General features: G+C 39.6%; 1 protein-coding gene across 3 annotated transcripts; it reads right to left on the reverse strand.

The window, feature by feature from the left end:
• Positions 1–5,532: 5,532 nt before the first annotated feature.
• GOLGA5 (golgin A5) lies at positions 5,533–24,042 on the reverse strand. Of its 3 annotated transcripts, none has more exons than XM_068682908.1 (13): positions 23,886–24,042; positions 22,765–23,374; positions 19,785–20,006; positions 18,565–18,784; positions 17,881–18,004; positions 16,870–17,073; positions 15,538–15,708; positions 14,757–14,885; positions 12,740–12,838; positions 11,472–11,697; positions 10,134–10,239; positions 8,741–8,804; positions 5,533–6,953 (listed from the first exon to the last, which is right to left on the reverse strand). In XM_068682908.1, the coding sequence occupies exons 2-13, from the start codon at positions 23,321–23,323 to the stop codon at positions 6,873–6,875; spliced, it is 2,205 nt and encodes a 734-aa protein (XP_068539009.1). In that variant the 5' UTR covers positions 23,324–23,374; positions 23,886–24,042; the 3' UTR covers positions 5,533–6,872. The 3 variants fall into 3 exon arrangements, with proteins under 3 accessions (XP_068539009.1, XP_068539006.1, XP_068539007.1); XM_068682905.1 differs by having other exon boundaries at positions 22,759–23,374; XM_068682906.1 differs by lacking the exon at positions 23,886–24,042 and adding an exon at positions 23,576–23,838 and having other exon boundaries at positions 22,759–23,374.
• Between the last annotated feature and the right edge of the window lie 627 nt (positions 24,043–24,669).

Below are 24,669 nucleotides of genomic sequence, written 5' to 3' on the forward strand. Positions count from 1 at the left end.
ATAGGAAGACAATAAAAGCCACTGCCATTTCCTTGCTTGCTAGCTTTGTATAAAGGTGACAGGCTGAACAAAATCATCCATGTCCTTATAATATTCCTAGTTTGATTGCTTGCAAATAAAGCAGTTTAATAAAGGCTCAGATATACAAATGCCACATGGCCATATTGACAGGAGTGAGGGAAAGAAGAACACTGTAATCATGTTAGCTCTATCCCTCAGATTAATTAGCTAGATAAAATGTGCATTTACCTCATTCTAGACAGAAAAATATCATTTACCTACCAGCAATTTAGGCAGGCATGCTACTGCTAAAAGCCAGACCTGGCTGATCCTAATTCGCTGGGAAAGACGAGCCCTGCAGCCCTGCGAGGGATGGGTTCCTCCTTCTCCTCCTCTTCCTCCTCCTCCTCCTCCTCCTCCTCCTCCTCCTCCTCCTTCTCCTCCTTTCTCTCCACAACACCAGGTCAACGTGGACATAAAACATGGCCAAAATCTCGAAATAATTCAAGTTTTCCTACACAGTCACTCAAAAGATGACTTGAGGTAGCTGAAGTGCTAAGCAAAGTGCAGCCTTCCTCTGGGACAGCCCCACAAGGTGTGGAGGACAGCATCGTTCAGAAGTACCTGGGGTTTAAACATCTCCGTGCACATGGGGATGGGTGGCAGGTCCCCTCGGGAAGGCTGGGCTGATGTGCATTGCTAATGGGTGTCCTGTTCCGGGACCAAGGAGAACTGAAACAAAACCACAGGTAGATGAGGAAATTATAAACACATTTTGCAGCTATGCTTGGAAGAGTCCAAGGGAAAAAAATGACATCAAAACTGATAACTTTATATTGCTGCTGGCCTGAACCCATTACTAATGAAAAATGAAGAAACCTCTGTGTCGGCTCATCTCTAACATCCTTGGGCCTTGGTGTCATGCAGGAGTAGGTCCTGAGAGGAAAGACAATGCAATATTTGTGAACAAAACAAGAGGAAGCAGGTAAAGGCACATATTTCATCTGCTACTCCAGAAGCCAGAGAGAGCACCGCCTGCCTTCAAGTGGGAGGCAGGAGGTTCATCTAAGTGGAAACCAAGTCAAAGACACATGCTGGAAAATCCCATGGTTAGGATATGGTCCTGACCTTCCCAGAAACTCCCCCTGTGTCCCAGCTGAGCTCATTTCAGCCCCCTCCTCACACATCTTTCGAGTGCAGGAGCAGGCACACCATGGGTGGGTGGGTGCAGCCTCCATCCCACTGCCTCCGTGGTGGTGGAGGTGGCCAAGCAGGGTCAGCCTCGTTGCTGGTGGTTTACAGCCTGTGCTCACACATCCCCAGACAAAGCAGCAGCTGCCCGGCTTGCTTTTATTAAACCTGTTGCATAATTATCTCTGCGTGAACCCCTGGGAAACAGCAGATGCAGGAAGTTCAAACCAAGGCTTTCAATAACCGTGGATTAATGATAAATAATCATGTATAACTGATACAGGTGATCACACCGCTCCACGTTATGCCTATGGAAATGTCTGTTCTTGCTGCCAAGCAAGGCCTCCAGTCCTCAGGCAACCTTATTTCCCTTCCTGGCCCTTACAGGATTTTTGGCTGGTTGAAGTGTGCCTGCAAACAGCCCTGAGTGGTGCCTGGCCCTGGGGGTGCTCAGCCCCTGGGCCCTCCCTCCCTCTGGGCACAGCTCCTGCATCCCGCCAGTGGCAGAGGAAGGGGTTTTGGGGCTGTACCAGCCATCTCCACATCTCCTACACGTCTGATAGAGCTCTTCCCAGCTTTGTGCAGGGAACTGGTGCTTCCCGGCCCTCCCCCAGCAGAGATTGTTGTCTAATTACAAATTAAACACTAATTGGGAATTGTTATGTTTTCTTGCCACTGAAGAGACCAACACAAATGCTTTCAACAAGCTTCCTAATTTTTCTAATAGAACCATTCGGGATTTAATTATGGCTTGAATTTGCATACAAATAATAATCTGCATTCCAGGTTGCTGTAAGACACTAGTATTGAGGCGCTAACTTCTTTATAAACTTTTGAGAAAACATGTCAATACGTTAGCATAAAACTGGAGAAGGTGCTCTCTTTGTTCATGTTCCTCTTTGGCAAGAGTGCCAAAACAGATTCCTTTTCTTTGTGAAAATAATAATAATAAACAAACCACAGTACCAAAAATCAATCTATTGCAGTCCTCCAAACCCCAGTCCTTCCTATATCACACCAGATACCTTGCTGCAGTTGATTAGTTACAGCTGAGGTAGCCATAGCAAAGGAGAACATCGTTTTCTTGCCACAGCCCTTCCTCAAGCACACCCGTGTGGCTGGGCAGGATGCCTGGAGCCTTCTAACTTGCTGCTGCAGGGTACAAACTCCTGCTTGCTTATGTCCTCCTTCCCCTGAACATGTGTGGGCCCAAACTACAGTTTGCCTGATTTGATCTTAACCTACAAATAAAACAAAATTAAAAAAAAAAAAAAAACAAAAAAAAAAACAACACAAAACCTGCATATGCAACATCTGTCTGAAAAGAGATGTATTCCAGCGTAAGTAAGACGAAGAGATGAAATTTTAGATGAAAGCCCACCCAAGGTTCTGATTCCTTGATTAGAAGAGTCTAATTCACAACACAACAAGGTCATTCCTTCTCTATTATCATTTCTTTTCCCACAAGATGTCTCTTACATGAGATTTGACCTGTCAGAATTCTAACCACATCATTAGCAGAGTTCATTAATCCTAAATCAGCAGCTTTTTTTTTTTTTTTTTTTTTTTTTTTTTTTTTTTTTTTTTTGAGAAAGTGTCTTTGTGCTCCCAGCCCAGTTTTTTTCCTCACTTTGCTTCACTCACACCTTGGATCTATTCGACACCCCAGGATTTCCCGTGTTCCCTGAGCTGCCTGTAGCACTGGATGCATTCCCCAAAGAGCCGAACAGCTTGCACTTGCTCCTTGACGCAGAAACACTGAATTCAAGCAATGCTGTCAGGAAGCAGCTTTAGGTAGGGAGCGCTCAGATCATTCTCACTGCTTGTGGAAGTCAATGGCAGGTCTGGTCCTGTCAGTAGCCCAGTACCAGGTCCCTGTAAGATACGGATTAAATTCATGAATGCACATGGAAAGGGAATGATATTTAAGAGGCTGAGCTATATGAGTGCATGCACATGGATGCTTGTTACCTTAATGCAGATAACTGTGTGAGCTACTATTCATCTGGTATAATTTCTGGTTTGGTAGGATCTGTCTGTCTGCTTCCAAGTCAAGGATTTCTAAATTCAAGTCATAGGGCAGGATGGCAGGGTACAGAGGACAGCCACCAAAATTCTAATGAATTCTCAGTATTTGGCAAGCAGTTATTCATAAAAAATTACCTTACAGTTTTATCGCTAAATACCCAGCGGCATAGCAGAAATACTGACTGGCAAAGAACGACAAAGGCAAAGAAACGCAATAACTGAGGTAAAGTAACATCCTTTATTACTGATCAGGAGTAAGTAGGGTAATGACTGTACAAGTCTGATTCCTCCCTTGTTACCAGCAATCAAGCAGTGAAGTCCCTTCCTTTGTGCAGGGTCTTGGTATACAAGTGGCCGACCTGATACAGCAGCTGAAGCCCTGAGGTTGAATATCAGCAAACCGAGATGGCAAAGAAGGCTGTTGTCATGCCATGACACGTGAGTGCTCACCCAAAGCCTTCTTTTGCAGAAACTGAAGCCTGGTGAGAGCATGTGTCTAACTGGATGTGTACTGAGGTAGCTGGCCTCTGACAGAAACAGGCCCTTTTAGGCTGTAAAACATCAGAAAAAGAGCACTCGCACTCTTGCCTGTGGCCTGCCAGCTGCCCCGAGGCCACCATGTCTTGACAGAAGGAGGAAGCTCCCCCCTAGAAAGGCCAGAGTGATACACCATCTACTCCAGACCATAATATGCAAACAGCACAGATGGAAGGGGAAAAATAAAATAATAATAATATCAGCCCTCTCTTCATCATTTTTGTTTTTGATTCTTTCAGAAACTTCTAGAAAGACATCCACTTGGTACCTGGATCAGTTTTAGGGAAGGCAGGACTTTTCTCCAGCCACACAAGGGTCTATCATGCTCTCAAGAAAGTGAGATGCTGCCACTGGAAGAGATTCCTATGTTCTGTGAGTTACTATGGCTATCTCTTTTCTGGTGCAAAGACAGGACCAGCATCTGTAAAATATTAAAAAAATAAATAAATAAAATTTGCTCTGCCAGTCTATGAAGTGAGGGTAGGTTAACTGCTCCGTAGTATGACAGCCCTAAATAACAGACATGGCGCTAGGAATATCCTCCCGTCAGTGAAGACGCAGGCCAGCAGCAGCTCCTTGCTCACTCCGAAGCCGCCTGTTCCCTCCTGCCCCCGCCAGGAGCTGCTGGCTGACTTGCTGTCCCTGCAGCACCTCTGGCCTGGAGCACACTTAGCTGCAGCAGGACAGCTGACAGCAGGGACCAGCTACTAATCTGAGGCAGGAAGTCTACCTTGCCCTTTGACTTAAAATCTGACATTTATATTCAGATAGACTCCATTATATGGTCTTGTGTGCTCCTGCACCTCATCATATGCAGTTTATTGACATGAATTATGAGGGGAAAGAATCCACTATTTAAACAAATGTATTGCTTGTATTGCTTGTGCAACTCCAAAGTGTTTAACATGATCATAAAGGCTTTTCACACATTTCTGTGATTTAAAGAGAGTGTTGAAGGTGGTCACTTACACAAGTATAGCCCTTACTAGCACAGGGACCTTTCTTTCCTTACCCCATGCAATGCTCCATACTGAACTTTGCAAGGACTTCCAACTATAAACTGCCACCTTCCAGATTTCTTACAAGGTGAGAACATACCCATTCAAAGTGTGATAAAATTGCAACTTTTAAAAATCAAAATGTAACCAGGTTCTCCCCTCAAAGAGCTGTGCCCCTCTTTCACAAATAGGAAAAAAAAAAAAAAAAAAAAAAAAAAGGTTAATAGATAGCAAAGATGGCAGAATTTCTGGGACAAGGCATAAAATAAAAACCAGAATCATCTTAGCAACATATGCTTACATGGGTCAAGGACACAAGGCCAATTCTACTCCAGTAGAGAGAGAGGAGAAAGAAAAAAGTATCAATGGATTAGAAGATCTAAAAATGAAAAAAAACAGCAACAGCAAAAAAACCAACCAAACAAAAAAACAAACAAACAAAAAAAAAAAACATATGCAAGAGAGAATGAATAGCTGTGCAGTTGGTGCAATGCCAGCAAAGGTGAGGGGCTTATACCACCAAAAATGTTCTCCCAGAAATTCACAGTGTATTCAAGTACCCAAAATGCTAGGATTCAGTGTTTTGGATGTTTTAGAAACAAAACAAAACACAACCAAACAAAAACACACATATACAGAAGGTTTTACATTTGCCCATACCTGAACTCCTCCTATAGCAGTCAGCTATAGGAGCCCAGGGCTTCAAGAATGGCTTTAGTACCAGGACTGGAAACAAAGCAACAGGAAATAGGAAAAGTGCATCAAGTAACACAGAGGGTACAGAAACAGCTTTTTGAAAATGCTCTTTTATTATTTAATTCATCAAAACATTTCAGTTTTCTCTATCAGATCTGAATCAGAGCAGCAATAACATTTTTCCACTGTAACATTTCCATAGGAGATAGTATGACAGACTTCGTGCACAGGACCAAAGCTCAGTGTGTTCAAGTCAGATGAAGACTGAACTACATCCATTAGAGTAGGTGTGACAAATTGCTTTTAGTCATCTTTTCATTACTCAGCTTTGAGTACTACATAGGAAAAAATCTCTTAAGGAAAGAAAGTGACCTTGTATTATTGTGCTAGTGTATCGAGAACTCATAATTAAAAATGCCAGACTAACAACAGAACTACTACAGTACATTTGGTTTGGTTCTATGGGTTTTATGGTAAGTCTTTGATGAGATGTATTTGATGAGATGTGTTTATTAGTACATTGGTAAGTATTTAGACAGAATTATTTTTTCATTATACAAAATCTGTCACAGAAATAGCTTTAATTAGGTACCTAAAGTTTTAGAAAATAAATATTTCAGTGACTATAAGGTTTGATTAAGACACGTAGTAATGAGAGGTATATAAGAAAATGCAGTTAAAATACATAACTTTCAAGAGGAAAAGGAAACACCACTATTTCTGAAGGATTTGAACCTTCCTTCTTGAAACCTCCATTTCTCTCTCTCTCCAATAAAGCTCTAGTACCAGCATTTAAATAGGCAACCCCACTATTCAGCTGATAGGGAAGAAACATCTATTGCACCGAAGTACAAAGCTAAGAAGAATGTATAATATTTTATTTTTCAGCTTATTTACAAAAAGATATTGCACCAATCCATTGTTATTTTTTCAGTTTAACAGTTTCCTTAAAGAAAAGACTACTATTTACAAAGTTAAAAACAGAAGTGCAAAAGCAGACTGAAAGAAACCAGAAAGAAAGGTTTATTTAAATTGCTAAGTACAGTTTTTTACCTGACCATAGCCCATAACCAGCACTTTCTAAAACAGTTTATTTATCTGTAACTTCAGCAATCCTTGCATTTCTCTGTAGGTGCAAGCTTTATCTTTTACACTAACCATGGGAAGGTTTATGTAAAATGTAAAAGCTAAACTGAGCTTAACTTAATAGCTTTATTTCTTCAGGAAAGTGATGCTTTTTTAGGTAAATCAGAAAAGCTACATAGTATTATACATGTATTTAAGAAGTAGTGATAAATCAGGCATGATGGTTTCGTTCTTCCTAAACACCATGAGAAAAAGTTTGCCAGTATTTCTGGACTGATTACTCTAAATACACTGCCAGTCCAAGTTACACAGCACAGCATATGGTCCTGTCTCGGTCTATCTGCCACTGGGACTGTCGTGATGCATTTCTGGGGTGTAGGTAAGTAGAACAATCATTACCCACAGATGAAGCAATGCCTGGGAAAAGAGAAGAAAGCATTAACTTATCAGCACATACATTGTTGCTGTACATGATGATTGTAAGTTAAAAGAAGCTATTTCTGTACAAATATTTTAAGTATTTTTCATATTATTCTTCTAAAAAAATGAATTCTCATTTGCATAATGAAATGCTGAGTCAGATACTGAAGATGCCATTCGCACAAAGCTAAAGATTTTATACAAACAGCAAAAAGAAATCTACAGCAATCCAGGTGGCTTCTTTATGTCCTCTGCCTCCTCTTTCCATCCATGCCCCAATAATTCCAGGTGTTCTCCCCAATACCCAGCCTAGCCCACAGAAACCACATTGTGTGATCAGCCTAGAGCAAGCGGTAAGCCACAGCTCCTGTGCAAACTGACTGACACCAGACAGTGTCAAAGCAGCTGAGCTCTACTTTCCTTCCCCTTACTAAGGGCACTGTTTTGAAGTATTTTTATGAACATCATAGGAACATAAATTCTCATTCAAATTTTGTTGAAATTATACAGTATCATAGATTATCCTAAATTAGAAGGGATCCGCAAGGATCAGAGTCCAACTCCTGGCTCCACCTACGACCATCCAAAAATCAGACCATGCATCCGAGAGCAATGTCCAAATGTTTCTTGAAGCAATCATGGCACTGAGCTTGCTGGAGTTCTCTGGGGAACCTTTTCCAGTAACCAAATACAGTTGCTCTGGGTGTAACAAAGGGAGATAACTGACAGTACCTAAGCCATATTTAAAAAAATAATATTTAAAAAAAAAAAAAGCAAGACCTATGCATTAAAATTACAATAGTCATAGCCAAGGTTCCAGCTGAAAAAGGGTAATTGTCATTGATTGCCCAATAGAGGGCTCCTGTGCAACCATTATCGAGTAGCTTCGGCAGTAAAATTCTTCAGTGTTTTAGCACAAAGCATTTTATTCACATATTAGGAAGCCTAAGTCATGAAGAAAGAGAGGTCAGGAATTAAAGAGCCCTGTTCCTTACAGTACTTAATAAGCTGAAAGAAACCATCACAGGGGAAAACTGTCATTTCCTTGATTTATGTGCCTCTGCTTTATTTCCTGAAACAGCGACAGTTGTTCTCAGAGACTCTGTTCAGAGAAATCATTATGTGTTCTCAAGCAATATAATTTCTTTCATTTCAAAGACTTGACTAATGAGTATTTTCAAGCAGGACAGACTGCACACATACCTTACCACAGGTCACTTCAACTGACAGACATCTGCCCTCCAGTGGAAAAGGAAGGAATTTCACTTTTATCAATTGCAGCTGACAATCTCACCTGATATGGATAAGCAACTTTCTACTACTTGGTGAATTCTAGTAGAAACAACTTTACTTGCTACTTTTTCAACTTCTAGAGTAGAATGATTATTAATTACTGAAAAAAAGTGGATGGGCAAATATTAAGAACACCTACAGTAGAAGTCAATTTCCTGAACTCAGTGCATATAGGTCACAATACTGTTTTGTATTTTAATTCTCACTCCATTTTTTACAGTCTTTTAAATGGTGGTCACACAAATGTCTTTAAAATTCTATTCCAATAATTCATGGGAAAAAAGGAAAACTGGCAAGTAACATGACTCCAGAATGCTGTTTTGTAAGTACTACTAAATATTCTACTGAAAAAAAAAGTACTAACATTGAGTTGTTAAAGTTAATTATATAGCCTTTTGCTTTTAAACATCAAATTTCAATTTCAGATGTACTACGTGAATAGGCTATCAAAAACTTATACTATATTCTTACTTTGAAGAAAACTTACTCACCATATAGATGATTACAAAGACTCTCGCTATGGGATACCGTCTTAAAAAGATTCCTAGCCGAATGCTATACAAGTGTAAGAGAAAAAAACAACAAACACAAACATGTACAAGTTAGCAGCGAGCAAAAAAAATCCCATTCCTCTCATTCTACTCACTACAAACTCAAATTACCGCTGATGTTATATACATCTTCGTTTCTGACTTGAATTTTACTTCATGTGTTCAAGGCATTCAATGGAGTGAGAAAATTCAGAATTTAGACCACTAAAGGTAATCTTTTTTTTTTTTTGTCACATGCTAGGCCCAGAAGTTATGAATAGAGCTAAGAAGTGATATAGGCATTTTAAACTCAAAAATTTGCCAAATTTTGTTACTTGAGGAGCTTTCATAAATCTTTTTTAAAAAAACTGAAGCATCTAAAAACCTTGTTCTCATTTGTAAAATCTAATAGATCGACATTCTTGTATTTTATTAATGAAAAGGACATAGGTTTTCAAAGTTTACTGCTACAATACTACAAAGTATACTGTACTAAATGTGCATTGTTGCTCAATAATGTTGCTTTAAAAAAAAAACAAAAACAAAAACACATACACATACTGAAGTGATTATGATACTGCCAAGTGAAGCTAAGTATTAAAGCATCTCGGATAATTGGCTCCAATAAAGGAAATCCCAATATTCTTCACAGTGAAATTACAGTACCATGAAAGCGCAAAGGATTTCCTGTTAAGATACCTGAGGATTAAAAAGCACTACCTAATTTTGTTTTCTACTGGTATTTGACTGAAGTTTTGGGGCACACCTTTGCTGTGAATACTGATAATTAAACTAACTGCTGAGAAAACGGATGAAAGTAAGTCATTTGCTGGGTCCAGCATGATTTTTGTCTACTAGTTCTTTGAACGGTTAGTCATCTTTCTTTTATGGTAAACAGTTGTACCAGGTCAGAACCCAGAATCCTGCCTTCTGCCTTCATGAGGATGCCTAAAGAGAAGAAATTGACAGTCCCCAAGCATACATAACGCTCCCCCACTAATACTCATACAGTACCCAGACACAATCAAAACTTGTGAAAAATGTGGGAGTTGGTAAAGAAAAAGGTTATTTTTTTGTATAAAGTTTAATGATACTCCTGTATCAAAACCTACAGGATACAACAGCACTGTCTGAATAATTTACTATAGCTTGTAACATCCCGAGGATATAAATATCCTTGGAAAGCACAAGTGAACTAGGTCAATATTTAGTAATTTATACTGTACTCAGTACATTAGCTTCATTATTTTTTACTTTTGCTGTGATAAAAGCAATTCAAAACAGAAGCTGTGTGACAGAAAACTGCAAAAGGACTCCAGTAATTACAAGATGTATTCCTTTAGCACACTCTTACCTAAACTGATCTATACTACTGGCAGCTTTGCGAACTCTCCCATACATTCCTGCCATGTTAGTATCCATGTCACTGAACAGGACAGGAACATTACGCATACGAGCACCTATTTGAAGGAAAGAAAGCAAAACATCTCATCAAACTAAAACCAGCTAAATTATTGTCTAAGTAAAATAAATAGTTTACAACAAAGATATATTAAAATCAGAAACAGGGATTCATGATTTGTTAGTTCCATTTTGATGGAGGCAAGGAAGTGTGGCGTGAGGGGAGGGTTCCTGATAAACTTGCAATCAAGTTAAGCATCTCTTCAATTCAGTACACTTAAAAATTTATTTTAGTTAATAAGACGGACAGATTACCCCAGACAAAATACTGATACCAAAAGCTTGGTATCTAACTCTATTAAGCAATAATAATTCTATTTTTAGGTATATAAAATACAGGTTTGATACTATAAAACTTTTTTTGCTTTTAATTCTTATACAGTAAAATTTTGACAGCATTTATGATACTAACTTGTATATTCCAAATATTTCTATTTATACTTTTACTATCCATCAACTTTTTTAATAAAGGATTCTCAGATTAATTGTAATTCATAAAGAAACTTACTGAAATTGCTTAAAAACAAACCAAAAGGAAATTTGCTAGTTCTCCTGACCTTCTTAAAGGTCTTTCTCAAGCAAAGAAACAAAAGCCTAGATTGTCATTTTACACCTCTTAAAATTCATTCATTGCTTTTAAAGTCACTTCTCATATATGTAAATATAAAATTTCAAACTGATTCTGAGAAGTAACATCTCAAAACCATGGATTGTCTGCTGAGGTTCTCCTATACACAGGATGATTGCTACACAGTACAGATAAACACACCTAAGAGTAGAACCCCCATATTTTAAGCTGCTTTTCAAGAAGAACAGGAAGAAAGGAGGAAATTCTTATCAGCTCTCAGAAGTTCCGTGTTAATGCTCACCTCCCAACACCTTTCTGAAAGGGAACAATACTTCCTGCTCCTAAGATTCCGTTTAAACCCCCAAAGACATATTTATGTGCACCTGTGACAGGATTTGTAAATAAGACTGTTCTAATAATGTCACAGTACTAAGAATTAAATTGGCTTTATTAAATTTACTTACAGCACTTACAGACAAAAAGGAGGTTTTAATTTAACTATTTTTGATACTGGCTGTTGCTAACAAGGTCTCTGCTATAAGCACCATTTTCAGATTTTTTTTTCCTTTATAAACTCAAGACCTACAGGAAAAGACATTAGGAAATACAGAAGGCTGAACTGCAGAAAGGATGGAGTTTTAAATATTAGCATTCATTACTTACCTTCAGCACCATCAATTCCTGACATGTTAATGGAAGGCCCATTAGAACTACTGCCTTGGATAGCCTTCAGCTGTTGCTCAAGCCGTTCTAGCTGATAGACAAGTGAGTTTTTCTCTGTGCTCAGGCTCTCTAACATAGTCTGCTTCTGAATAAGTGTTTCTGTCAGCTGATGAAGTCGATTTTCTAGTTCAGTCTGACTACTACTACTTAGAGCCTTGTTTGTGAGCTAAAAACAAAGCAAAGGAAAAAAATCAGAACACATTCAAAATCTGACAAACATGACGTATTACAAAACCCGTTTATTCGCTCCCATTTTAGACCTGATCCATCATATACCACTAACATGTAGCTTCAATGATGAGACAGTGGAATCAGCAGGAGCCAGAGGCAGTGAGATATCAAGAAATACAAGTGGGATATAATGTACCAGGGCAGGTAGCAGGTATTCTTGAAACCAACATTACCGGAAGAATCATCTGCCAAAAGGCTCACAAACTTCATGTCACACTACACAAGTTTCCAAATCTTCTGACACTAACTGTACAGCTGACCACAGCTGACCCTAGGTTATCAGCTTCTTTAAATATTGACTACTTTTTGTTATGCTAAGATAATTTACACAAAATAAGGCTGATGCCTTCATGCTGTCCAAGGAGTCTGATGATGGCTGACACTATCAGAAGGTTCCAAAAGAGATTAGACTGATTTAAGGAAAAGAGTTCCACAAACATACTGGCAGAAATTAGCAGGGACTTAAAACTCTAACATGTCTAACACAACTGCAGGTGATGAAGGAGCACAAGGGAGTGAAGAAAGTGGCCAGGCTCACATTCTGTCCTCATTATCACTGTCTGAGATTGAACAGTAGGCTAGACAGGTAACTAGTCTGAAGGACATCTTATTTTCCTATGCCCAATTAAAAGGATCCCTGCAGAAATAGCGATGACCCAATCAAACACCAATGACTTTTTAGTTTTCAGAAAGAAGAGTGTTGATCCAGCACCACCCGAACAGGTCTAGTTGGGTCACAGATGATTTTTTTTTCTTCTGAAGACAAAAGCACATATAAGTATAAAATTACATTATTTACTACTTTGTGGTTGCATTCTTGTACTCTCTCCATTTAAAGCTCTACTCCGTATTGCAAACAAGTACACACTAATGCATTACTAGAACTTTTGTGTCTTTTGTGCAGCTTAAGCAAATTAATAGTTTTCAACCCTGATTTCATAAGTAAAGGTAATAAAGTTATTTTCTATATACAGTACCTGATTTCTGAGCTTCTGAATTTCTTCCTCTCTGTCTTTTATTCTGCTTTGCAAAGTGTTTTTTGTTCGATACAATTCCTCCTCAGTATAATGGAGTTCCTACGAAATAGATCACAAAGATTTTTTTCATACATGTGTACTTTGAGATGTTCTTTTATCCAGAGTTTCACAGTAGAACACAAGTAGGTAATACACTGGAATAAAATATAAACTGAAATTTAATATAATTTTAGAAGTGTCTGTCTAGCACCAAGGAAAGGAAAAAAAAAAAAAAAAAAAAGAAAAGAACAGAGTATGAGGATAGAACCTAGAAGTCTATCAAATTCTTTTGTGAAAACTGACCTAACAAATACTAGTTCAGACTGGTTCACAAGATTTCATTGGGAATATGATTTATCGTCCTTATATTCTGTTTATTATATTGCTGTCTTTAAATGATGCCATGTAACTTAAAGAATTAGGAAATACTTTGGAGGAATCTGTATTTCTAAAACAAACCCATCAACTGAAGATATATTTTTTTTAAGTTAAAAAAAACAACAACTTTGGCATATCTGTGTATGACACAGATCTTCCTTAAAAGTTTAGGATAAATGAATGTAATGGAGGGGAGGGGAAATGGGAAGGAACATTAGCAAGGGACAAGTTACCGAACAGCAAAAACTAACTGTAAGTTTTGTTTCTTCCAGCATTTAGTGGCTGTGTTAACTCCTACTTAAATACCTACCATACTTGTCTTTTAATTTAAGACAGCCTTTGAATCACCGTACTTCAGCTATCAGCTGCTACAGAAGATAGATAATTATATTTTTCCTTCAAACCATCAGATACACAAGAAATAACCTCTACTTATTTTCCATCTTCAATCTCAGAAACCTTACACGAAGTTAAAGCAATTCCCAGGTTGAACAGACCACAATTCTATTAAGTTATCAATGCACACAATTACCTTAAAAGCACGTGTACCTGTATGTCATCAAAAGGAATACTTCGTTTTCTGTAATAACTGATAATGTTTTGTGGTTTTTTTTGTTTGTTTGTTTTTGAAAAAAAAAAAAAAAGATTTTACCTCACTTTTTCTATACATAGTATTGACATAAAATATACCCTTCAGAACGGCAGGAGTAACGTAATACAGACTACCATCTGCTATGATATAATAAACATCAGCTATCCATCAACAGCAGACCTCAACTTCTGCCTTTTAATTAGTTCAAGCTGCTAGCATCTCATTAAAATGTAATTTCTGAAAGGACAGATAATCCTGTAAGATAAATTGTTCCTAGCAGATACAGTGTACTCTCCCGCTTTCCTCATTATTAATTCTCCTTACATGAGCTTTTTTTCTGAAACAGATATTTTAATAGGATGCAAATCATTTGTCCGATTTCTACTAAATACTTAGTTTAAAATATGAGTTTGCCTTCCCCCCCTCTTTCTAGCACAAAACTGCTTAAAAAGACGACAAGATCTGACAAAATTCACTAGTACCATTTTACCAGCTATTTTTCTTATACAGCATTTTGAAACTAAACTCTAGCTTCAGAACTGACTAACGAGTAGATTAAAAAGACTATGAATTTGGTATTACAATAACACTGTTTGAAGAGCTAAGTCTTATGTAGAAATTGAGCACAGGAAGTCCTATCGTAACCATTTTTAGTATTTAAATTTCTTGATATAAATAACAGTTACAAATCCTACTATACCCCCGTTGTAGAATCGTTCCCCTGCTGAATAAAATTCAAGATCACCATCAATTTTGTGCACTCCCCACTGTCATATTTATTCTTTAATACATCACTGAGATCTCCATTTATCAGGAATACTGCTTCTTACTGGTTGCACTGTGGCCTAATGACACTCATTAAACTTAAGGGGATTTCTTTAGAATACAGGAAAAAAAAATAATCTAAATACCATATAAGCTACTCTCTCATTAAGCTGAATACTCTACTGATGACACCAAATGGGGCCTAAAATAAGACAGCCCAATCAGCTTTCAAGAATTCCTTACCTGTTTTTGCCGTTCTAGTTCAGCTTCTGTCTCTTGCTTGGCCATTTTCTGTGCTGCTATTTGCTCTTGTAGGTCTTGCAGCTGCTCCCTCACTGACTCAGCTTCACTCACCTGCTGAGTCTCCATATCCTGAAATTAACAGAATGTTCCCATTTCACTAACATTTAAACAATACTGCAATCTGTCATAGGTAACAGCAAAGAGTTTTATCTTCAAAAATCCTTCCAAGAACAATGACTGTGATGGTGAATGAAATAAGTGACATTCACTCATTCTATACAGATTATTTTTATTATAATAGAAATAAGATAAATGCATTTTGTAAACATGAGAAGCCTCCAAGTGATTTTTTCCCTTCTACTGTTTAGAGGCTACAAGTGTGTGAAGCAGGCTCACACGCAACTGCTGGGTTAAGCCAATTATGCCCCAGACTCAGATTACCTATATCCTTTTCTGCAAGGGCTACTAATCCTTGAAGCAACTGTAATCTCTGCACAAGTCACCAGGCTTGTTTGGAAAGAAACGCTTACCTCAAAAGGAGCGTGTAATAGTGAGGAAAGAAAGAATGGTATCCACAGTGCTCCTCCCACCAGCAGGAGTGAGAGAACATGGGTAGAAATTGGGTATCTACAGGTATTTGCCCCACATTGAGAAAAAGTTGGCTTGTTTTAATACTAGGTCAAGTAAACAAGTAAATATTAGAAGCATCAGCCCTAAAGTACACAAGAACACAGACCTTTGTACATAGTTAACTATACAGATGTGTAGTAATCATAGCTACCTGCAGCTCTGTTCTCATCTGCTGTATTTGCCCCATTAGCTTCTGTATTTCTTCTCTCTGAGTGTCACGCTCATGTCTCAGTTCTTCCAGTTCCATTGTGCTTGCTGTATGGCTATCCATACCTTCAATACCAGAGCCTTCTTTTAGGCTGTTTATCAACTTTTCTTTGGACTGAAATAATAAATCAGTATGTTATTGACAGCAATATTTAACAAGTGCTCAAAAACAACTTGTCAAAATGGCTTTGCTCTAAAATTCGTATGTAGATGCACAGCTTGAAGTACTTTATCTGTGAAATGAAGTGCTTTATCTGTTCTTTTAGCCAAGTTACTAATGACCCTACAGATTTTAAAATGGAAAATGGTTCTCTACTGTTATTTTTTCTGATTTCCTGCACACCATTAGATTGGATTCATTGAAAGTCTGTGTTATCTGAAGAAGAGTAACGTTTTTGGTTTTAGTGCATGGATTGTTAAACATGTCACTGATAAAAATTCTGGCTTTCCAGGTAACACATGAGAGCAGACAGACATTTCTGGCAAAGCTTTAGTCTATCCTTTCTCCTGCCAGCAAAGCCAAGTAAGAACCAAAACCAGCAATAACTCTTCTGGGAAACAAAATGAACCTTTTTATTCAGAATCAACCTAACATTAGCTTGACATTGGTTCCTGATCTCATGCGTCTTGTATTCATCATGATGATTTAAATACTGTCCTCAGGTATCAGACTAAATTCATGAACCTAAAATAGAATTTACCTTTAACATTTTGCTAACTTTCATAAACAGAACTCAAATTAGCCAAGTTTGTTTTTTCTAACTTTGATAAGTTACGAAGTATTGCACAAATTATGTAATTTTGCCATTGTTTATATAGTGCAACCTTTGAGTATATATTAAAATATTTTCTTTGATTTACACATAACTATCCATGGCATGCTATGCTTTAGCCTCAAGCAGAATAGAGCAATTTCTTGACACAAGAACACAGGGTGTGGAACAAATTGTAGGTTACATCTATGTATCTATCTGCCTAAGATCAGGCTCTTTGATTAGGCACACATTGACAGCTATTGCACAATAAGTGCAATGGTTCACTTGGGTATTTCTTTAAGTTCAGGACCCAAACTTTCATTTTAATTATGAAAACCAACCTGTAAACTTGAATTTTGGAGGTGCAAAATGCAGATTGGTAGCTGTTCTGTACAGGTATCACATACCCCAAAGGAAATTACAGATTACATGGAAAAAACACAGATTGAATTACTTGAGGAATAGCACATTAAAAACTTAGGTGTACAGATCAAACTGGATTTCTTTGAAGAAATGCTTACTTGGAGTATGCGAGTCGCTTTTTGTTTGTAGTCTGCCAGTTCCTGTTTTGCAGATTCTAGGTGGTTTTTAGTTACTTTGACTTGCTGCTGAAGCTCATCAGCTCGCCTTTTTTCATCTAAAAACTTTCTTTCTGCTTCAGTTATCCCTTCTGCCAATTTCTGACGTTCTGCTTCCAGTTTACTTAATCGCGCTGCAAACTCATTCTATTAGCAATAAAGAAACAATACGTTGTGTTTAAACACAATCTCAACTTTAACCTAGAAAGCAAGAAATAAAAGTTTAAAAGCAACTACTCTTGAAACAACACCTCACATCAACTGCCTCCAACTTAAAGATGCATTAGTGCTATGTGCAAGAAATCCTGCTAGCTTAAGGAAATGGCGAATGAGAACAGTAAAAATATAAATTTCTTTCCCACATCAGAAGTGGGTCTTATGGTTTACATATACTTGGTAAACAAAAAGCAAGGTCTTTGTGGAAAAAAATGTTATCAAATTTCAACTGCCACATTTTGATGTAGTTAAAAAAAAAAAAAAACCAACCACCAATAAGGATTTTCATAGATGTTATTAATGTATAATAAGGCACGCTAAATGTGGAATGCACGGGCTCCAGCAACATGAACTACCACATTTACCATAGCAGTAATCACTCAGCCTAATATTCTTAAGATTACACACTAAAACTGCGAGACAGTGGGTGGGGACACAACCCACACATGGAAAATTAAATTGATTACAGATTTGGTTTTAAAATATGTTTTTACATCAAATATAACATTAAAAAAAAAATCAGCATCAATTCTCAAAAGCTTTTAATCATAAAGCTTTCAAAATAACAGAAAGTAAACTAGCATCATGGATGCTAGTGCAACAGAAGCAGCACATCTTTCCAAGCACTTAGTACCCTGAGCAGGAAATAGAGTCAAGGGAAAAAGACAGTAGTAAGAACCTCACAGATTTGATCTCAAAAGGAGAGTCTGAAACTCTTCTTTAATCTTCCCATCTAACCTGCATTTGTTTGTAACTTTCTTGCTCTCGCTTCAGTGCAGAGTCTGCATCACGCAACCTGTCCTGAAGGGTTTGAAGGGCTTGATTTTGCAGACTGCTCCCTTCACTGTGGTCTTGTATTATCCTGAAAGCGATACACATATTAAGTGAGAAATAAGAAATCTAGTGTGATTTTAAGGCAGAAATATGACTACCTCGTTTTAAGACCAGCCTCAAAAATTTACATGGTAAATTACTGAACATGGCTGGATACGGTTGTGAGGTGTGGAGTCAGTAACTCACGTAGCCCCTCCCTGACCTATATTCTGGAACATCCAGGGGCAGACTCATATCCCAGCACTGATGTAAGTCAAAAAGTCTTTATATGTGTGGATAAGCACTTGGATTTTTCAAGGTAAATATTTCTTGAGAACTTTAGCTTCAGGCCTGTGACATAAATGTAAATACATTATACAAAACATATTTCAATGATGAGGTGGCAATTGCTCGTATTTAGTATTTATTTACCCAGTTTCCACTGCAAGCTATGATGTAATGGGCTTAACATAAACGTTCATATTTCAAAACTTGATGCAGTCTGCCTGCATTAGTTTAGTCATTTTTATTCTTAAAGAGACCATTCTACCTTGAATTTTGAAGCTTACTACTATTTGCAAAGTCATGAAGTCTGAAATTATGATGTACCGTGATTTTTCACTCTGCAATGCTTCCAAAGCTTCCGTCCGAGAACTTAAGAGCTGGTCAGCTTCTTGCAAGCGTACTTTCAGCACAGCTAGCTGGGAATCCTTGGCACCAACAGCTTCCGTCAGATCATCAACTCGAGCTCGAAGTTCTCTAACCATCCTGTCACTCTTTGAATGATCAACATTCCACTTCTCCACTCTTTCCCGGGATTTGTTCAATTCTACAAAGTAAAACATTTTTTTGAAGTTTTTACAAATAGAGTATTCCAAGTGTAAGTGGCCAGGATGCACGTCAGTAATGCTGAAACTCTGTGAGCTTCCAAGACATAACAAATGCCAGACTCTGGCTGTCAGACCCATAACCATTTACACATGGTCTCAAAACTGGCATCCTCATTCTCACACTGTTATTTGCCTCATCCCTTGCAACGAACTACTACTGAATAGCCCTGTTTGTGTGAACAAACCTTTGGAAACCTCTGCATAAAGCATCCAGTTCAACTAGATGTGATAGTAAGATCAACCTGAAATACAGTCAGCAGAAAAATAAATCAGTGTTAAAATAACACCTGAATACTCACCTAGACTTTTGTTTTTAATCAAAGATTACATGTTAAGCTTCAATGGAGACGAAAGCTTTCTGGCTCATACAGTTACTTTGAGAAACAAAAACAGTCCCTCTGTCTTGTGCCTAACTGTAGCAGTTTGACAAACATTTTATTACTGAAATGCTTTTATATTCATTTGTTATATTTGCCACTTCATGGGGCTTTGAAAAAGCTAGTAAAATCATATTAAAATATTACATCTGATATTTTTAATGTCAATTTACAGGCTTTAGAGATCATAGCTTACAGCCAGAGAATAGTCACGTTTCAAGTACTTAAAGAAATTTACTCATAATTATTTTGCCAGGACTTTTGAAAGGCAGGAAGACTATTCTAATAATGTTAACATCTGTTGTTTTAAGAAGTTGTGAAACTAACTCAACTACATAATTCTAATCAACATTTGTGTTATTTTCATAGTTGAACAAGACTTTTAGTTTCTCCAAGTCCATTATTCTGAAATCCAGGAATCATTTTGCTTGGTAAGTCATACATCCTAATTCACTAGAAAGACTTTATTATAGTTATAGAACACTAACACAGTAACAGCATCATTTTCTGGTTTACTAGCATTTTAACTATATCATATAGTTTAGTTTCCAAACTACAGTACCTTCTTGTGTTTCTTTGGACCTCTGAATTAATGATGCCATTTCTTGATTTAAAGATTGCACTTCATTCCGCAACAGCTGATTCTCCAGGCGAAGATTGGATAGCTCGTGTGATTTGAGATCATCATTAGCTGTAAGGCTAGGATTAGCTACTGCACTTAGTGAGGAATCCTTCACGCCATCCACTTGTGCTCCCAGACCAGAATCTGAACTGTCTGGAGTTTCTGTACAGAGAGAGACATGTTAGAACTGTACCTATTTGGAGATCACCTTGACACAAACAGTAATTTCATGTTATGCACCAGTGGTTAAATGCATTTAATCCAATAAAAAAAAATATCAAAATAGCTTATATTGAAATGGAACATGGCACTGCTTCTCCACACGGACTTGTACACAACAGACAATGATACAGCATATAGGCATCATGCAGCGATTTTGCTAACCAAGCAAGACAAAAGTCATTAAATTTCTCATTTGGATTCTGAGATGTTAACACTTTTTTTATGACTATGCTGCCCAGAGATGTCTTCAGAAGCTGCAAGAATAGCAGAAGATACTAAAAATACTAAAAATTGCAGTACTTGCTATGTATAAATTCATCTGGTTTTCCATTAAGGGTTTGATTTTACAGACACAGATTTTATTTTTAAAAAATCTGTTCAGATGGCCATATTTTATCACTTTGGTGTCAAGCCTAAATATGTAATTCAGCCACACAACTACATGTTTTAGTTACTTCTATGTAAACAAGCATTTTAAGAATCACTTCAGTCAAAACATCATTTAACTGACAATTCTGCTTTTTAAAAGTACTTTTACTATGAGAAATATTTGCAGTGACTCAAAGCAGAAGCGTAACCTTTCCTTTCTCTAATGGGAAAATGTAAGGTAGATACACTCTGTCAAACTGTTAAAAGCTTTCTGCCAACAGAAACTAATTCTCTCAATTATGAAAACCACAATGCAGATTCTTACTTTTTTTTTTTAATCTTAGAACCACAGTGAGAACAGCAAGGGAATTCCTGGCAGCTGTCTGAAGAATCCCCTGTGACTATGGGGGAAGCTACAGCCCCTCTCCAGCATGCACACACACACACACACAGGGCACTGCTTCCAGCTGTATGCAAACTGGAATCGAGACTGAAATTCGTGCAGCAACTCTGGCAGTCTTGATTTCAATGTGCAAACAGCTGGAAGCTTTGCACCAGTGTAAACATAAGACAGCGTGTCATGCAAGGAGCAAATGAGCAGGTGATCCAAAACCATGACTTCGGAATTCAGTACATCCCAGGCATGTAACATGAAAATCCATGGGGAAAGACCGCAACAAATTCAACACAAGACTGCAGTTTAGCTGCCACAGTGTTATTTATTTCACTTTGTGATTCCAGCCAATCTGCTCCACCTTTCTGGCTACCACTGCAACAGGCTGTATCACCTGGTGCCCAGGGAGCTGGGACAGACTGTTAATGCTGAGCAACGTCCCAGCAAGTAGCTGCAGTGACAGTACAATTCATCCCACGTTTTCTCAAATCTCTTTACTATTTAAATGGTTCTACAAAATGTTGTTTCCCTCCTTTCAACTCACACAACTTCCAAATTATCAGACAATCTATCTTCATTCCTTTGTCTGGAAAGCTCAAGAGATTAATGAAGCTAATGAAGCAAGAAATTAGCCATTTACAGCACATACTGAATTGCATCCAGGGCAATGTACAAACTTTAGCATTAGTTGTTTTTGTCTACAGCTAATGGACCATAATCTATTCCAACAACTGTTAAACGGCTATCTAAACGCAGTATCTATGCAGTTGACTTTGAAACTAGTGTTCTCCAACTCTATGCATTAATTGCACACTTCCTCACTTGGCTGCTCCAAGATGCAGAACTACTCAAAAACCCTCAGAAGAAAACTCAAGGGACCACACTGAGCAAAACAAGCGTATTCCCTGAGCACCAATTATCAACACAGACTGTGCCATGGTGTCATTTCATATTAAGCCTTACTGAAAAGTTACAGACCCAGAAATACTAAACAGTCACATATTTTTGGAAATGATTCCTTTTTACGTCTTCCACTCTTCAGCATACTTAATACAGTTAGCCAAAAACTAGCACATACAGTGCTTCACATGCTCAGTGTTCTGAAGAAGTAATATTCTAACTATGCAATTAAGGAATACAATCCTTTGCTTCAATTTTATAGAAAACGACAGTAAGGATATAGGTTGGAGACAGAGACCATGAGTTCCTGACACTTTCCAGCTGCATTCTCCTTAGCAGAGACTTGAGAGTAGCCCCAAGTTCTGACCACCTGGCCTGCAAGCTATTTCAGGTTCTGCATACAGACTGCAGTAACGAACTACTTCTGGCAAACCCAAAGGCCTCATCCATCTCACTCTCTCAAACCTGTAGCTTTACAACAGCCTGCCCGCATCCAATTTCCACCTCTGCAGGCCACGCAAGTTTGACAGCTTACCCCTTCATGGTGGGAGGGAGAAAAACTCACACTACCCCAGGTGGGGCACTGGACAACATCCAGCACCATCTACTAGCTGTGGCAAATGTCACTGCCTCGCTGACATGGCATCACCAGGTAAGAGCCCTGGGCAATGGAACAAAGGCAGCAGCGCCAGAACCTATGCTTCTACTTGGGGACGCACAGGAGCTGATGCAGGGTCAGCCCACAGCTCAGGGAGGTCGAGGTGAGCAGCAGCACTGAGGTGTATCAAGAAACCACAGGATTTAGGCGGTACCCTAAATCCTTAGAGCCTAGATCTTTAGGTACCCTAAATCTTTAGAGCTTGCCAAATCTGTGTGACAAAACCAGTGATGAAAAATGTTAAGGACCCTGCTGAACTCCACACATTTGACTGATGCTGAATGTTTCAAGTGTCAGCAAATCCACTGCCTAGCCTTACCCTACACATATGTGGGTTTTAAATATCACTAGGTTCAATATTATTAAACTACCATTGCCTTGGCTCCTGGTGGAATTATCTTCAGTTGTTTTTCCACTCTGCGTACTCGTAGACACAGAACTAACGCTTGAAGTCCGAGAGTGATTTTGAGTAACAGGTGCCTTGCTCTTCTCTCTTTTAGTGTCCATCCTTCCATTAGGCTCTTTCTCAGAACTGTTGAGAAAATCAAATAGCAACTCATCATCAGGTTCAGACTTTTTTCTCCTCACAAAGTGTGAGGAAGCTCTGGGTGTGGAAACACTTTCTGCAGAAGAAGCAACTTCTGAAGATGTCCTACGTGCTGGTTTAACATTTGCTGTGCCTGCTAGGATTGTAGCCTTTTGGTGTTTAATATTATCAGCTGCTGAGGAAATGTAGGCTGCTTTGGACGACGTCTGGTACTTCAGCTCTCCCGTATGCTGCTGCAGTTCGGAATACTCATTGGCAGTGCCCAAATTCTTGTTATCATAAACCGCACTGCTTGCTGTGTCCTTTTTGCTCAGAGCTGATGCAGCACCTTGATCGACCCTGTTGAGGAGATCCTCTGCCTTTCCAGCGAGATCGACCAGCCAGGACATGATCGATGTCTGCCGATGACCTCTACAAAATTAAAATCTCAGGAACATGAGCTGGAAAAGACATGGAAAAATCAGACAGGTGTTGATAAGACAGAAAGCGTGAGCTACCTGAAAAAAACGCTGCGTTCATGTGTTATGGCTGTAATTCTGCTACAACTTCTGTCCTGACAGCTCTGTATTTCGGTGTTTGGATAACAAACGGGCGTATATCTGCTTCTCAGCACAATGCACAAACCCAAAACCTTACTGTACCTGCTCCTGGCACCAGCAGCTGCCAGGCAGCGCCCAGCCGGTCGGCCCAGCTGCAGCAATCACAGCCAGCAAGGCCCGCGGGCACCTGGCAGCACCCACAGCGGCGGGAGACCGAGACGCGGCCAGACGCTTCCACAGCCACAGCCCCACACACAAACCCCGTTCCTTGCAAGCCTGCCCTGCAGATTTCGATATGGGGCCCAGAGGGGGGCTCTCCCCGCCCCCAACGGCCCCCAACGGCCCCCAACGGCTCCCAACGGCTCCCAACGGCCCCCAGCGGCCCCCAGCGGCCCCCCCAGCCCCCACCCACCGGGTCAGGCCGCGGCCCGGGCCCCGCCGAGCCCCTTCCGGTAGACGTGGCCGCCTTCCGGGCCGCCCCCCCGGGCATGCGCAGGAGGCGTTGCCAAGCCCCGCCCACACGCGGGACGAGGGGCGGGGCGAGAGCGCCCCCGCCCCGCCCCCAGAAACGCCCCGCCCCCGCGGGGTGACGTCACCGCCCCTGAGGGGCCGGCCCCGCCCCCGGCTGCGGTGCGGCGCTGAGGGGGCAGGGGGAGCCCCAGCCCCGCCGGGCCTGGGGGGGGCGGGCCCCTTATCGCCCTCAGCAGCCCCTCCCGCACCCATGTCCTGCACGATAAGGCTCACGTCGCCTAAAAGGACTTTAAAGATGCTGTGCAAGCAAGGGTGATGTGGGTAACGGGTAAACAGCCTGGCGTTGTCCTGGTTTTCTTCAGATAAAGGTCACCTCGCGACATGCCTCAGGCGTGAGCCCAGGGCAACCCAGCGCTCCCCACGTCCTTATGGACTCCTTTATAGGAGTGCCCCGGGGTTCCCACTGGTAAAGAAATAATCAAACTCTAAACCCGCTTATTGCCAGTCTTTGACCTCCTGTTCATAAAGTCTCAGGATTTCTCAGGCTATTTCCTAGTGACCCATCATGATCCTCGATGAATTCAAGCAGCCCACTTCCTTTCTCAAAAACCCGTGATGTGGAGGTCTGCGTGACACAAAAGGGTCTTGTGAACGCTCAAGCCAAGCGATTTGGTATAAAGAACATCTTCAGCACTCTCTTTAGATAGATTTGCTTTATTGGGCAA

The sequence above is a fragment of the Anas acuta genome, chromosome 5 (genome assembly GCF_963932015.1).
Source record: "Anas acuta chromosome 5, bAnaAcu1.1, whole genome shotgun sequence".
NCBI classification, from domain to species: domain Eukaryota; kingdom Metazoa; phylum Chordata; class Aves; order Anseriformes; family Anatidae; genus Anas; species Anas acuta.